The following is a 16710-nucleotide window of genomic DNA, read 5'->3' as shown; positions in this document are numbered from 1 at the left end:
CTGTATGATTATATGAGATACTTGAAGTAGTCACAATTATAGAGACAAATGGTGGCTTTCAGAGGCCAAGGGAAAGGAGCAGTGGGGAGTCAGCGTTTAATGGATACAGAATTTGTTTCATACAATGGGAGGAGTTTTGGAAATGGGTGGTGGTGGTTACGCAGTATGAATGTATTCAGTACGACTGAACTGTATACTTAAAAATGCTTAACTTGGTAAACTTTGTGTTCCGTGTGTTTTGCCACAGTAAAAAAAAGGAAAAACTAGCCCTGTCTGATCAGGTTTCTGTTATGCTAAATATGAGTGCTCATAATATGCCAACAGAATTGGGAAAAAAGTAAACAAAATTCAGCCTAAAAAGATTTTTAAAATAGTATAGGAAGAATGAAAATAAGGGCTAGGCATATCTCCTTTAACAAGGAGAAAGTAAAAGTGTAACAATCTTATTAATATACAAAATAGAACTCAAGATATGAAAATCACTAAAAGAAACAGAGAAGGGTGTTTCACATTAGTAAATGGGCCAAATACACCAAAAAGATAAACGTCATTGATTTGAAATGTATGATAAAGGCAAAACAGAACTGGACAATGACATTTAAGAAGCCATTTCACCATGGAAGATAGATAATCAGTTTAAACCAAATAACAACAAACTAGCCATCTGCTTGTGGGATGCTCTTGGCCACAGGTATTTTGTCTGTCACACAGTGATTTTTTAAAAGTGATGAAGTAATCAGTTACTTGTTGCTACATAACAGATTACTCCAACGCTTAGAGAAGAGAGAGACTCAAAGGTAGGGGTAACTCAGTGGCTGGGACTACAGTCAACTGAATGCTATGTACTCACGTCAGGTGCCTGGGCTTGGTACAACCTGCAAACCAGAACTAAAGGGCCCACATCGGCTTCTCCATGCAGCCTGGCTTCCTCACATGTCTCAGCCTTAGCGTAATTGGACATCTTACATGGTGGCTCAGGGTTCTAAGCACGTGTGTTCCGGGAAACAAGGCAGAAACCTCGTTGCCTTTTATGACCTAGCCTCAAAAGTCACATAGCATCATTTCTTTCATGCTCTATTGGTTGAAATGGTCATTCATAAACCCTTCTAGATTTAACGGAAAAGGGCGTAAACCCTGCTTAATGAGAGAAGTGTCAAATAATGTCAAGTGTAATAATACTTAAAGATTTTCTATCTTAAAATCTCTTCAGTCCAAAGATTGATTTACATTTCTTCCCATATGCAAAAATGCATCCACCCTTTCCACAGGTGCCTCTAACTTAGAGAGCCAGGATCTAAATGAGGTCCAGGTGCAGCTGAGAGTCCTCAGGTGTGGTTTCTCTGCTAGTCTCTCTGAGTACTTTGAGAGCCTCCTGGGGGAGACTAGGGATGAGAAGCAGTTTCGCTTTTATGCCGCAGAAGTTTTGGCTTTTTTATATTCCTTCTAAATTTTGCTTGAAAATGGGCCAGTTCTTTTGATTACTTTTTTAGTCCATCTCTCTTTGTCCATTCTTATTGTGGGTAAAATAAGCCACCAGTACTTTGAGCATCCTGCTTGGAGATCTGCTGGGCCAGGCCTACCAGCGCGGCTGTTAGTTTTCACATTTGCCTTAACACCGCAGGCACAGTGTTGCTAGACATTTGGCCATTTCATCCGCTCAGACCTCATCAACAGTCTTCTCCAGGATCTTGCAGCTCTGCTGGCCACCCAAAGCTGGTCCACCTGTGCTAATTTTGTTACGGGAGCACCTTGCTTCCCGTGCCGGGGGTAGGCACTTTGATCTGGTATTTGAGTCTTCGCAGATTGCTGCTTCACACAACTTAAGTTTGGTGGTGGTGCGTTAGCAGAGCAGTGGTAACTAATACAAAACAGAGAACATTTCCACCATCCTAGAAAATTTGCTTCATGCTCCCCTTTGATCAAAACCCACCCTTCAGCCTGGTGCAGTGGCTCACACCTGTAATCCCAGCACTTTGGGAGGCAGGGGTGGGTGGATCGCCTGAGGTCGGGAGTCCGAGACCAGCCTGGCCAACATGATGAAACCCTGTCTTTATTAAAAATACAAAAAGTAGCCGGGTGTGGTGATGGGCGCCTGTAATTCCAGCCACTCAGGAAGGAGGCTGAGGCAGGAGAATCACTTGAACCACAAAGGCAGAGCCTTCAAGGAACCAAGATCAGGCCACTGCACTCCAGCCTGGGTGACAGAGCAAGACCCTGTCTCAAAAAAAAAAAAAGACAAAAACCATTAGGGAAAAACAGTTTACTATTAATTTCCTTTATAATTGAATTTTAAAGGGCGTGTAGATAAATTAATCTAGAAGGCTTATTCTATAAAATGCATGTTTCTTGGAGGCAAGATAATTTAACATGTTTTATACATCTAAATCTGTTTCTCTAAATGTGTTCTCATCCAGGTTTTATCACTAACTTGGTATAATTTTCAGCAAATTACCAATCATTAATTTCTTAATTTTCCTACTAGGAAGCCACTGTTAATTATTTCTTAAATTTTCTATAGTCTTTGATAGTCTGGTTTAAATGTAGGGAAGTAGAGTTACCGTTTTTTGTGACCTTGCTCAAGTGATGTAACTTTTCTGTACCTTACTTATTTTTGTTATTTATTTTTGATATGGAGTCTTGCTCTGTCGCCCAGGCTGGAATGCACTGGCATAATATTGGCTCACTACAACCTCCGCCTCCCAGGCTCAAGCAATTCTCCTGCCTCAGCCTCCCAAGTAGCTGGAATTACATGTGTGTGCCACCACGCCCAGCTAATTTTTGTATTTTTAGTAGAGACAGGGTTTTACCGCATTGGCCAGGCTGGTCTCGATCTCCTGACCTATGGTGATCCTCCCGCTTCAGTCTTCCAAAGTGCTGGGATTACAGGTGTGAGCCATCTCATCTGGCCCATACTTATTTTTAAATGGGGGATTTAAAATGCCACAGCATAAAATGCTAAACGTTTAAAAAATTAACATAAGGACAGTCAAAAAAAACCCCAAATAATGGCTAATTTTAAAATATTGTTTAAAAACCAAATCAAATATTCCTGTCTGTTAATCTGATATAGTGTATTTCTTTTTTTTTTTTTTTTTTTTTTGGAGACAGAGTCTCGCTCTGTCACCCAGGCTGGAGTGGAGTGCAGTGGTGCGATCTTGGCTCACTGCAACTTGCGCCTCCCTGGTTCAAGCAATTCTCCTGCCTCAGCCTCCTAAGTAGCTGGGACTACAGGTGCATGCCGCCATGCCCAGCTAATTTTTTTGTACTTTAGTAGAGATGGGGTTTCACCGTGTTGCCCAGGCTGGTCTCAAACTGCTGAGCTCAGGCAGTCCACCCCCTCAGCTTCCCAAAGTGCTGGGATTGCAGGCCACCCTGCAAACCACCACGCCCAGCCTCAGTGTATTCTTTTTTATTACATACTTAACCTGAAACATTCAGCAAATTTAATACTTTTGGATGTTTCTTAAAATGTTTAGTAATAATTAACGCTTATTGATCATTGTGATACGGAAATTTAAGAAGTAAGCATATTGATACAAATTTAATTTTATAGTATGTAAAATATTGTTACTAGTTAAAAACACCTTTATGTTTAATCAACAATAAAATGTTTGACTTTTACAGTAGAAGTATTTGTTTTAATGACAATATTAAGATTTACAAATGCAGCATATTTTCTGGTTGATAGTTTTGGAATATTCTGAGTTAGTTTTTGCATTGTTTCTCTCAGTCATTGCTGGGGACCTTTTTTTTTTTTTGAAGTATGCCTTCCAAGTAAGAAAAACTGTACCTAAATTAAGTATTGTATTAAGTGGCCTCCACCCAGAGGTTTCTAACCTTTCCAGCTATTAAAATGCTGTAGGGAAGGATAAAATTGGTGTAACAAAGGCATTGTCTTTAAATTATACCTGCCTGAAAACCAGTACTGTATACATTTTTAAAGATAACTTTCATTGTTTCATGTGTAGTTTTTATGCCTAAGGAACCCAGTGAGCATAAAATACTAAGCCACATCCAATTTTTTCTCTACATAGTTGTAAAATCTAGATGTCATTAGTATTATTTCATATACACTTTCTCATGAACTAATACGTATTTTTAAGGGTTAAAGCATGTATCACAGGGCTGGGCACGGTGGTTCACGCCTGTAATCCCAGCACTTTGGGAAGTCGAAGTAGGTGGATCACCTGAGGTCAGGAGTTTGAGACCAGCATGGCCAACATGTTGAAACCCCATCTCTACTAAAAACACAAAAATTAGCCGGGCATGGTGGCGGACTCCTGTAATTCCAGCTACTTGGTAGGCTGAGGCAGGAGAATTGCTTGAACCCAGGAGGTGGAGGTTGCAGTGAGCCAAGGTTGCGCCATTGCACTCCAGCCTGGGCGACGAGAGCGAAACACCATCTCAAAAACAAAAACAAAGAAGCATATACCACATACCTATTTTGTTTGACCATTTTTCCTTTTTTTGTTCTTTTCTGTAGCTTTTCTGCAATTAGATAAAAAAGGACCACAAAAACATCACTTTGATCAGCCTCCAGTAGCACCTGGGAAAAACTACTCTTTCACAAGAGAAGAGGTAAGACAGATCGATCGGGAAAATCAGAGGCTTTTGAAAGAACTGTCAAGACAGGCAGAAAAACCAGGAAGCAAAAGTACAATTCCTAGATCGGCTGATCATCCCCCAAAGTTGTATCATAGCGCTGTCAACAGACAGAAGGAACAACAGAGGATCGAGAGAGAAAACTTGGTAAGTAACTGACATAGACATCAAAGAAAATGTGTTTGCACTGATTTGTACGTCTAGCTTACAGGAAATCTAAATGTAGCCAAAATTTCAAACTTCATTACATAAAAGCAGGCACAGATATATATGGTATGAAATGTATGATGTGCTGTAAGTCTGGAAGATACAATATGTATTCTTTTTATCCAGGAAACTATAGATTAAGAGACCATTGGCCAGATACAGTGGGTCATGCCTATAATTCTAGCACTCTAGGAGGCCAAGGTGGGCAGATTGCTTGAGGCAAGGAATTTGAGACCAGACTGCGCAACCTGGCAAAACCCCGACTCTACCAAAAATACAAAAATTAGCTGGGTGTGGTGGCACGTGCCTGTGGGGTCCCAGCTACTTGGGAGGCTGAGGTGGGAGGAACATCCGAACCCAGGAGGCTGAGGTTACAGTGAGCAAAGATTCCACCACTGGACTCCAGCCTGGGCAACAGAGCCGGACAGACTCCATTTCAAAAAAAAAGAAAAAAAAACCATTAAAGGAAAATATTGAAAGCTTAATTATTTATTTGACTAGATCAATTAAATCACAACAGTAGAACAGGAAATGGTATCCAAGGGTCAGATACAGTGTATCTTCTGTGAAGTATCTAGTCACTAGGGAATCTCTACTATGTCCTGGAAAGCTAAAACAAATTGTATATAATTTATTTTAGAGGATCAGTACATCTCAAGTAGGCCAAATTATTAGTCTGCTACTTAAATGTATGAAACATTGGTTATTACAAATCATATAGTTTTATATGCTAAGAAAATAAATATGGGAACTGTTGAAAATCTTCACGTATAAAACTATTATCACAGGATATTTTTTTCATAAGATTTAGTTATAATAATTGCTGATATTTACTGAGCTCTTACAAAACACTAGACATCATTCTGAGTATCTTCCAAATATTAACTTATTGAATACTGACAATAATTCTTGGAAGTAGATAACTATTTTTATCCACATCCTACAGATGAAAAAACTGAGGCTTAATTTAGCACAGAGCTACTAAGTATGCAGCTGGGCTGAGATTTTAAACCTGGGTAGTCTCTCAGACTAGAATTAGACCCTTCATGAACATGTAAACACAGAGCTAAAATAATTTAGAAAGCTATTAAAATTATTAAGACCCTTTTGAAAATTAACCCTCATGTTACAGTGTAGTCGTATGTAACAGTATACTCACCTAAACTTGTAACAACTGTTTTGCACATTTCTTTGTTATCATACTAACCCCAAGAGTTGGGAAACTAGGGATTACTGTTTACAAAAACAGGAGTCTTGAACCCTTCGGGAGGATTACCCTGCATGTGGTAAGGAACAGAAAGCTAAGCTAGGTGAAATGAGGTTGGTGGGACCTGAGCTACAGGATAGCTTTCCACACCTCACTTTAGCAGCATTCAGGATTCGTTCCTGTTTCATGAACATTTGAAATTCCTGTATGTCACAAACATTTGGGATTACTTCCTTTGTTTGTGCCCTTGCACTTGGCTCTGGGCCTATCTCATTTAATAAGCAATTACATCATGCATACTATTTTACAAATGTTAGGTATTATAATCTGAGAGCAGTGTTATCGTTACTATAGCTGTAGAAGAGTAAAAGAGACACTGAGCGGGCAATTGTGGAGAAGAAAAAAGCTGCTGTAGAAAGTGCACCAGGTGTTAATTTTGATCCAGTGGAGGTGGTACTCAATAGCCTTACTCATGAGGCTCAGAAAAGACAAAGACATTAGAATACCTAGGTTCACTGGAGGTGTCTGGGGTAGATGGGTGGAGAGGGAGGGGATAAGAGAGGTGCATGTTGGTATTTAAAGTAGTGGATTCAAATAACTTAGATTATAAATAAGAGTTCCATTAGGTGTTACATAGATAAGGGCTTTTTCTCCCTGCAGACACCCCTAAGAATGGTTCTGTGTATGTGAATGAGTGCGTGGTAATTGGACTAAATATTTTTGTTTTACCAAGAAACTGAAATAATTTTACCCAGGAATAAATACTTCCTGAACACCTTTGGTCTTTTCAACAAGAAAAAGAGGATTGTCCTTAAGTCCCTGCTAAAACATTCCACTGTTAAAATTTGCACTTTGAAGCTAAGCTTTCTAGGCCTGACCCTCCAGGTGTCAACGGACTCGTGCTACTATATATTTTTTTTTATTCTTGGTATCAGTTTAAAATTCAGATAAGGCCCACAGAATAAGACTTTCCGTGCATCTGCAAATTTCAGCATTATACCTGCATTCTTTTTCCATCCAACCTGCACCATATCGTTACCGTCACTTTTTCATCATTCCTCAGCCGCTACTCACATTCATTTAATGGTTTCCGTAAACGTTTTTAAGACAGTTGTGATGTAATGTAACATTTTTGTCTTTTTTGAGCTGGAGTCAGGGAATCAAGCCATGCTTAACGTTTAGCAATCACTTGTACGTGTATGCGTGTGGAAGAGTGTGTTTTGTTGTCATGTATTGGTACCAGCAGATACAGTATAAACTCACAAACACAGATTTGAAAATAACGCACATACGGTGTTCCCATTTGAACTTCCCTCATGGATTTTTGTGGTGTGGGCCAATATGGTATTTACATTATATAATTCCTGCTGTGGCAAGTAAAGCACACTTTTTTTTTCCCCTAAAATGTTTTTCCCCATGTATCCAATTATAGATACTGGTTTTGTTAATTATGATTCTTTCTCTCTCTCCCTTTTTTTTTTTTTTAGGATATAGCAATAATGCTATTACTGAAATGAATGATTTTCTTTTTCTGAAATGTAATCATTGATGCTTGAATGATAGAATTTTAGTACTGTAAACAGGCTTTCATTATTAATGTTAGAGACTTAGAAAAAATGCTATTAAGTGTGCCTAAATGAATTTTGCAGTAACTGGTATTCTTGGGTTTGCCCTACTTAATAACACAGTGATTCGGAACTTGTATTCTATTATGAGTTTGACAGTCTTGGCATGACCAACAAATTTGATATTTGCACTAAGATTTTCCTGGGAATGCAAGAGAGGTTTAAAGAGGATTCAGTAGCACACATGTAACTAATTTATTTGAACTATATGCTGAAGACGTCTACCAGTTTCTCCAAATGCCTTTTTTAAAGCTTATCACAGATGATTAGTGAAAATGCTGAGTATGACACTTTTCATCTTGCATGTCAGCTACGTAAACAGTTTTGTATAATGAAAAATACTAATTTGTTTGACATTCCATATTAAACTGTGGTCATGTTCAGCTTCATTCCGTGTAATGTAAACCTAGACCATCATCAAATCATATGTTCCGTAGAGTGTTCTTTATTCAATAAAATTTTAATTTAGTATTAAAAAAAAAAGAGAGAGACACTGAGTAGGGCACAGGGACTTAAGGTCACACAGCCAGCATGTGTGAGCACCCAGGTGAAAATCCGAGTTGCCTAGCTTTGGGGTTACTTTTTATTAACCAGCTTTATTGAGATGTAATTCACGTGTTGTTACCCATTCAAAGGGTACACATTCAATGGTTTTTGTTACATTATTAAGTTGCTCATGTATATATAATGTAAAATTTGCCATTTTAACTTTTTAAGTGTATAATTCAGTGACATTAAGCATATTCACAGTGTTACGCAACCATCACTACTATCTATTTCTAAAACTTTTTCGTCAGTTTATACAGATGCTGTGCTTATTTAACAACTCTCCTCTCCTTACCCCCTTGTCCCCTGAGGGTGTCTAGTCTACTTTCTGTCTCTGTGAATTTGGCTATTCTAAATATTTCATAGGAGTAGAATGGTACAATATTTGTCATTTTGTATCTGGTCTATTTCACTTAAAATGTTTTCATGTTTCATCTATGTTGTAACATGTATCAGAACTTCATTCCTTTTTATGGCTGAATATTATTCCATTGTAGGTGTAGACCTAAGCTATAGTGAATAATACTGAAGTGAATATTGGCAAGTACCTGTTCATGTCTCTGCTTTTAGTTCCTTAGTAAGAGTAGAATTCCTGGGTCATATGGTAATTTTATGTTTACCTTTTTAAGGATGCTGGGTTCCTTAAAAAGGAACCAGGCGCCCGCTACCACGCTGGGATAATTTTTGTATTTTTAGTAGAGACAGGGTTTTACCATATCGGTCAGGTTGGTCTCAGACTCCTGACCTCATATGGTCCACCCGCCTCAGCCTCCCAAAGTGCTGGGATTACAGGCGTGAGCCACTGCACACAGCCAGGGTTTACTTTTGAAAAGTTGAAACCCTTAATGTCTAGTGGTTGTTCTATATATACATATAGGGCAAAAACTGTTAACTTCTTACAGCTTTTATTATTCTCCAAAATAGTTAATTTTATGAAAAAATATTTCAGCTATTTTTTTGTTTTTGTCTTTCGAGATAACGATCTTGCTTTGTCGCCCAGTCTGGAGTGCAGTGGCATGAACACAGCTCACTGTAGCTTCTACCTTCTGAGCAATCCTCCTGCTTCTACCGCAGCCTCCCATGTAGCTGTGAGCACAGGCACACATCACCACGCCTGGCTAATTTTTTTTTTTTTTTGCAGAGTTGGTGGGGGAGGTCTCACTTTGTTGCCTATGCTGGTTTTGAACTTTGGGCTCAAGCAATCTTCCCACCTCGGCCTCCCAAAGTGCTGGGATTATAGGTGTGAGCCACTGTGCGCAGTGCTAGCTGTTTGATTCAGCAGTGGAAAATCACTAGTATTCTTTTTACTTTGTGTACATAGTAATTTGTGAACAATATTTTTCTCTATTAGTAAGATCTTACTCGATACACTCTACAACAGTAGAAACGTGAGTCATATGCATAATTTTTAATTTTCTACTAGTCACATTAAAAATGTCAAAACAGGTAAAAATTTTAAAATAATATGTTTTTAACTGAAAATATCCAAAATGTTGTCCTGTGATTAAATTCATGAGTCTGATTTTTTATGTGAAACTTAGTGCAGGTCAGCACTCGTTTTGCAAATAAAGATCAGCTTCCTTCAGAGACAGTTTCAGTCAGTAAAGAAAATAATAAAACACAATCATGGATCAATTCCCCAGGCTATTTAGTCTGCTTTGGTATTTCTTTCTCAACAATGCCTACGAAAAGCAAACAGAATAAACCTATTCACCTTTTAAGAAATAATTATAAACAAAATTTAGAGCATTATACATTAGTCTGTTACTGCATCATAAAAAAAATACCATGTTATTGGATACTATATTGCCTTGGCCAATTGGTTTATATATCCTTTTTTTATTTATTAAACTATTATAAAAATGGAGACAGGGTTTCACCATGTTGTCCAGGCTGGTCACAAACTCATGAGCTCAAGCAGGTGAGCCACCCGCCTTGGCCTCCCAGCGTGCTGGGACTACAGGTGTGAGCCACTGTTCCCAGCGTACATATCCTTTTTAAAGCTTTATATTCTCTAGTAACTGGTTTTCAAACTTCTTAACAGCAAAAACTTTTTTCTTCACATTAAATGTTATGCAGAATCTTTAGTATATAAAACAGACAATACGGAAAGCATAGTTGGGCTGGCAGAAGTCAGCAGTGGAAGAGCCAAGGGCCCTCCCTCCTGCCCTTTCCGCAGTGGCCTACCAGCCCTTGAGGCACTACTGCAAAGGAAGCCAAGTGAAAGACATTGCTCTGCAATGTCCATGGGTAGAAATCTATAGTAGCTCCCATATGTGAGTGGTCATTTCTAGGGGTTGACACTAGATTCTCAGCTTTATCACTCCCATTATGTTATGTCTATGAGAAAATCAGGTTTAATGTATTTTATTTCAACTTACAGCACCTTTCCTAAGGCTAACCTGGCACAAAAGAATTCTGCCTCTGGCAAGCTTGTCTAACTCACCTTATTTTGTAGTTTGTTGCTGTTGTTCTGTTTTAGGCTTTTAGCAGCCTAAAGCCATGGTTTTTAGTTTCTGTCTGTAGTGATACATAGAAAAGAGTATACTGGCCGGGCGCCGTGGCTCAAGCCTGTAATCCCAGCACTTTGGGAGGCCGAGGTGGGTGGATCACGAGGTCCAACATGGTGAAACCCCGTCTCTACTAAAAATACAAAAAGTTAGCTGGGCATGGTGGTGCGTGCCTGTAAACCCAGCTACTCAGGAGGCCGAGACAGGAGAATTGCCTGAACCCAGGAGGCGGAGGTTGCAGTGAGCCGAGATCGCGCCATTGCACTCCAGCCTGGGTAAGAAGAGCGAAAAACTCCGTCTCAAAAAAAAAAAAAAAACAACAGGAGAGTATACTAAGAACTCATCTCAGAGAAACTAAGAACCCATGACTGTATTCTCTCTGTTGGACATCCCTGGATGAGTTGTTATATCAGTGGTTTGGTTAGCTGTGGGATAGGCAAAAACTCTTGGATTTTTATGAAATTATATTATTTGAAATATGTTTTTCACATGGTATGTCAGGAATGATTTAAAATAGTTTGGCTGGATGGGGTAGGTCTCACCTGTAATCCCAGCTACTTGAGAGGCTGAGATGGGAGAATCGCTTAAGCCCAGGAGTTCAAGGCCAGCCTGGGTGACAGAGTAAGACCTTGTCTCTTAAAAAAAAAGAAAAAAAAGTGAATGTCAGGCTCTAGAATGTATTGCCTTGTTAAAAATAATGGCTGTTTAACCTTGACTTTCAAATTGATTGTCTTTATTGAAGGCTTTATTAAAGAGGCTTGAAGCTGTAAAACCAACAGTTGGTATGAAACGCTCAGAACAACTGATGGACTATCATCGCAATATGGGTTACCTCAACTCATCACCATTGTCGAGGCGAGCCAGATCCACTCTTGGCCAATATAGCCCCTTAAGTAAGCATATTCAAAATTGTTTTATACTTATTTGTATCTCATATCCAAAAAAAACGTAACTTACGTGATTATGGTACTTCTCGAATGCGTTCTATTATTTTTCACTGTCATGTTTTGTTTTACTTGCTTTAATTCACTTACTTTCAGATTTCATTTACAGCATGTAATGACAATGCAGGAAGGAAACCAGGAGATAAAACAATTGAAAGTATCAGTAGGTTCTTAGGTAATTGAAGGGGGACTTTTAATTTCAAAATTTATTAAAGGAAGAAATGCATAGATGCGTTGTTTAAAAGCTGCTGAAACATTCTCCCTAGGTAGTTAAGAATTATTGCTAATAGCCTCCAACCCTTACATGTGCTTTTTCTTACTCATCGGATAACTAAAACAAAACTTAATGACCAGTTGTGTGCCCCAGAGAATACAGGAATGGAGTGACCATTTAGTGCTGGAGTGTGCAACATCTAGAGAGGCCAGTGTTTGTTACAGAAGCCTATGCCATCACTTCATATTTGCATTCTAAGCTATGTAAAAACTGGAAGGTAATACCAAACCACTCAGTGCCACAGCTTTCCAGGGCCCGCCCATATGAGTCTTAAACTCTCAAATGACTAGAACTAGGAATTCCATTGGTTCCTTCTACAAACCGTGCTTCCACGGTCTAGTGACTAAGACAGGGTCTTATTTGAGTAACTTAGCTTCATCCCTGAATGCAGTAAGTTATTGTGGATTAGATATATAAATGGTTCTACAAAGTGATTTTTTTTTTCCCACATGAATTATTTGAGAAGCTTTTAGAAATGTTTGTTTTCTGTGCCAATCTAGTGAATCAAAATTCCCTAGTGTGGCATCTGGATGTGTTTGTTATTATATTTTTTAAGTTCCACAGGAAATTCTGAAGTACATTCCCAGTCAAGAATCATTGTTATTAGACTATCAGATACAGATAGAATGTGGAAGAAAAGCTAGTCTGGACCTAAAGTGAGAAGAAGTTTCTCAGATATTTCCTCTGTGTATATTTTTAGGAGGAGCTTCCAGGACGTCCAGTGCTACCAGTGGTCTCAGTTGTAGGAGTGAACGATCAGCTGTTGACACCTCCAGTGGCCACCCTCGAAGAAGGCCTAAACCCTCTAATGTCCGTACAGCTTGGTTGTAAAACCCTTTTTTTTACTTTAAACATTGTTCACACCACTTTTATTGAAGCTTGTGCATATTACTGTAACTCTCTATGTAAACATCCATAACACCGTTTTAGCAATTTAAAGTGTCCAACAGTGAGTTGTAATTTATTGTTATTCAGTGCAAAATTATTGTCAAAAAACTGATTTAATGTGAAAAGTGTTTCTTGAGGATATATTTATATGAAATGTACGTGCTCTTAATAGAGAAATAGTGGTATGCATATGTATCTTCTAATTATATGAATTAAGTTGTCATGCTGACAAAATAGAAGTGATGGTATCATTGCATGTTGTACCCAAGATGTTGACTACATCGTTTTCAATTTGTGTTATTTTCATTTCTTTATAAGTGTTATACCATGAGCTTAGCTCCTAAATTTGGCTGGCTTTGTTTTCTGTTTGCCTTAGAACTTACGTGGCATGACATAGCTTGATTTTATAAGATTTAATGCTTATGAAACAAATCTTGAAACTTGTTTTCATTGGTAGAGCTGATCTAGATTTGATGAGCAGATTGCGAGACGCTTCTGTTGGACCACTTCTTGGGATTCACCAGAGGTGTCTAGTTATTGTATAAGTGTACTGATTTAGATCTTAAAAGTTTGATCAACTATTCCAAACCATTTCAAATATGAACATCAGAAAGTTCAACTTAGAAGCTCCCCTTTTGTGTTTTATACATTCAGGTTAAGTCCTATTGATGATTCTTAAAAGAAGTAGGTTTTAGCGCTACAGTCTTCTAACTCGTGGATCCTTTAGGGACCACATCAGTTGCATCATAAGGAAAACCAAGTATTTGTTGAATCAGTAAAATAGCACTATCAGCATGAACAGCCAAGAAGCAGATCCTGAGGTGTGTCAGACGAACAGTGTTTTAGGTAATATTGCTAGCATGTGTGCTGTGATTTGGTATTTATTATGTTATTAGAGAAGACTTAGACAGCTAGTATTTATAAGGCCTGAAAAAGAAAACTAAAATTTGAACAAAAAGGGAAATAAATCACACATTTGTTGAGGCTCCTGCTTTAAATATTAGCTAATTTTCTTGTTTTGGTTTAGTTTGATTTATTTTATTAAATCCTGGAAGTAATATTTTTACCAGTCCCACATTTAAAGACCTAGTTAATCTCGATGGAATTGGTAATGGCAGATAGGGTTTAATATAGTTGACTTTTCAAATTAGAATATTTTTCTGTCAAACTTTAGGCTTTCATGTAACAAAGTATGATATCTCACTGTTACCACTATTTTTCGCTAGTAGCCTTTTCAGTACACCTTAAACTATATTGGAAAGGTTCCACGTTAAATGACAGATCTCTTTTTTCAGTATAAATTTTTGATCTGTAGCCACGATAAGATTTTTATTTTTCAGTGCTCAGGCTCTGTAGCATGTATGCTGAATGCTTTTTACCTTAGCACCTTTAACAGTAGGGTGTTACTGCATTTTACAAAACATCACTTCAAAATGTCTTGGTTTTAGTTTGTATTATTAGATTTTGTTTAGGATAGGGCATGTGAACATGGTAGCAGGGAGGTTAAAAAAAAAATTCATGACCACAGCCTGGCTTTAAGGTTCTGCTTCTTTTGTGGGCTGTAATGTCCATTCAGTGTTATTTGATGCCCTGTTCTGGTGAACAACTTATTATACCTGCTGTATATATAAGCTTTAGCTATACTCAACCAAGGCTTTATTTTTTTTTTGTTTTTGTTTTTTTTAACTTACTGTACTTTTAATGTTTATGTAACAACTTATATTTCAGGAGAGAGAAGATAATGCTGAATTTTAAATTCAGCATTTAACATCTGTCCAATAGTGAATTAATTAGTTTTTTAAAATTGATTTTTAAGTCGTTCCAGAAAAAAACACGTTTTTTTATATATATATAATTTCTTTATATATGTAAAAGATTACATATATAAAATCTCTTTATATATATAAAAGATTATATAAAATTACATATATAAAAGATTATATATATTTGTATATAATATATATATATAAAATTTCTGTTCATAATGGTATTAGTCTCTGATTACATTTGATATTATCTTTGCCGCCACATGTCAGGATACAACACATAATAATTTTATAAATAAAACTGTACTTTTATGTACTAATTTAATGCTTTGGTTTTTACTACTTTGAAAGGGGAAGTTCATCGAAGTATTACTGATAACAGGGATCTAACTTAAAGTAAAAGTTGAAAGGGCAACAGTCTTTTTTAAGCAGAATTTACAATTCTCTTGTCATGGTTACTTATATATAATGAATATAAGTAGATAAATAGGAGTTGGAAAATGTGGTGTATTCTCTAAGTTAAGGAGCTATGAAGTTGTTACCGTTTAAGGGACTTTTTTTTTCAGCTGCTCAGACTTGATTTTATTTTAGTTGTCATCAGTGGTGATGATTTTTCTCTTTTTTTCTTTTTTTCTTTTTTTTTTTAGACTCGTCAAGTGCAGTGGTGAGAAGGGGGGCGAGAGTAGAACAAGGAGTTGGATCTGTAACTGACTGTGAACAATCAATCGAGATCCTTTCTCCAAAGTCTGACTAATCCTTGTCACTGTCATCTGATGTCAAAGGAAGGTTTTCTTTTGACTTCCAACTCCCTTCAGAACTTTCATACCCAATGTCTTCATAAGTCATCCTCCTGTGAGGTTTCTTTACGTAAGTCCTGGTTTTTATTCATTTCCTGTTGGATTGTATCCATCTCTCCGTGGATGTCTACGTCTTTGCCCTTCCCTGAAGCTCGTTCCAATATAGTTGGATTTTGATTCTTCTCTACTTCTTGTCAAGTTCATTCTTCTTTCGATTTGAATTTATTTTCTTATCCTTCCTGTAGTAAAACACTGATGTTGTTGGGTGTTCTGATTTTTTTTTGCTTTAAAGTTTGTTCTGCCTCTGTTCGGTGTCTCCTGTGTTTTTCATCTGCAAACTTCTCAGCTGTGGAGTCCACCTGCCTCTCGGTCTCATAGGGTCGGTATTCCCTGTAGGGTCTCCGCTCGGCTCTTTTGAGCGTCCCCTCGGCCCCCGGCTATCATTCCATCCTCGCTGCTCCCCTCTTGTAGGAGTCCGCTCCTGGCCCGGCGCCTGCAGGCCACCCCAGGTCTGTGGGGCCCCTGCGCGCTCCTTCTGCGAGGCGCCCCTTGCTCTGCAGCTAACGCTGGCGCCGGCGCTCGGCCTCGTGCAGAATGTTGCACGGGCCGACTCGTCGTCCAGCCGCTGATGGAAGCGGTCGGCCACCACGCGGCCGAAACCCTCCTGCAGCGCGGCGGCGGCCACGGGGCTCCCCAGAGCGCCTACATGCCGCTGCGACCACGGCGGGCCCGGGCGGGCAGCCACTCTGCCCGCGCCGCCGCCGCCGCCCTAGGAACATTCTTAAGAAGGAATGACTTCTTTCGTATATTACTCTTCTCATTTTCAAGAACATGAAAAAGTAAAGGATGGTCTAGCATATTCTATAGATTTTTGACTTGTACTGAATATATGTAGTTTGAAGATTTACGTCTGTAACTAGAAAGTATACTAACCCGGTGTCAAGTTATTGGGCCAGATTGTTATTCAGTTATTTTTATCTTTGTCAAAAAGTAAACTAATGTGGCCTCCTTTTTAGTAAAATTCTATGAAAGTTTTTTTAACTATTAAAGTTATTTCTTAAGGGGTAGGTCTTGCACTTCCTCTGCTTTATTTTCAGTTTCCATAAAAAGCCGTTTCCTAGCTATTACTCTGAATAAATTTTTTGATTTGCTTAAAAAATGTAGTGTGATGCTGTTGCTTTCAACCTGCTAACCCTAGTGTCCAAATGGGTATCTAGGCAACTGTAAGAAGGTGACTGTGATGGGTGTGTGATGGGTGTGCATCTCATCTTCAGATTCTTCAAACATTGCATACTGTGAAACATATTAAGACCAATTTAAATCCAAAGATGTGAGTTGATTCTA

At 38.3% G+C, this 16710-nt stretch overlaps 1 protein-coding gene across 6 annotated transcripts in view; it reads left to right on the top strand.

The window, feature by feature from the left end:
• CFAP97 (cilia and flagella associated protein 97) overlaps window positions 1–16525 on the top strand; it is a 40471-nt gene extending 23946 nt beyond the window's left edge. For 4 of the 6 annotated variants that reach the window (XM_039468410.2, XM_039468411.2, XM_074396710.1 and 1 more), the window contains exons 3-6: window positions 4484–4749; window positions 11440–11590; window positions 12616–12725; window positions 15217–16525. In XM_039468410.2, coding sequence (XP_039324344.1) covers window positions 4484–4749; window positions 11440–11590; window positions 12616–12725; window positions 15217–15237 — 548 coding nt within the window. In that variant the 3' untranslated portion in view covers window positions 15238–16525. Of the gene's footprint in view, window positions 1–4483; window positions 4750–11439; window positions 11591–12615 lie in introns of all 6 variants that reach the window. The other 2 variants (XM_074396713.1, XM_074396709.1) reach the window with 2 other exon arrangements.
• Window positions 16526–16710: the final 185 nt, after the last annotated feature.

The sequence above is a fragment of the Saimiri boliviensis genome, chromosome 3 (genome assembly GCF_048565385.1).
Source record: "Saimiri boliviensis isolate mSaiBol1 chromosome 3, mSaiBol1.pri, whole genome shotgun sequence".
In the NCBI taxonomy this organism is placed as follows: domain Eukaryota; kingdom Metazoa; phylum Chordata; class Mammalia; order Primates; family Cebidae; genus Saimiri; species Saimiri boliviensis.
Note: the sequence above shows the minus strand (reverse complement) of the source record. Positions and strands in the feature narration are given on the sequence as shown.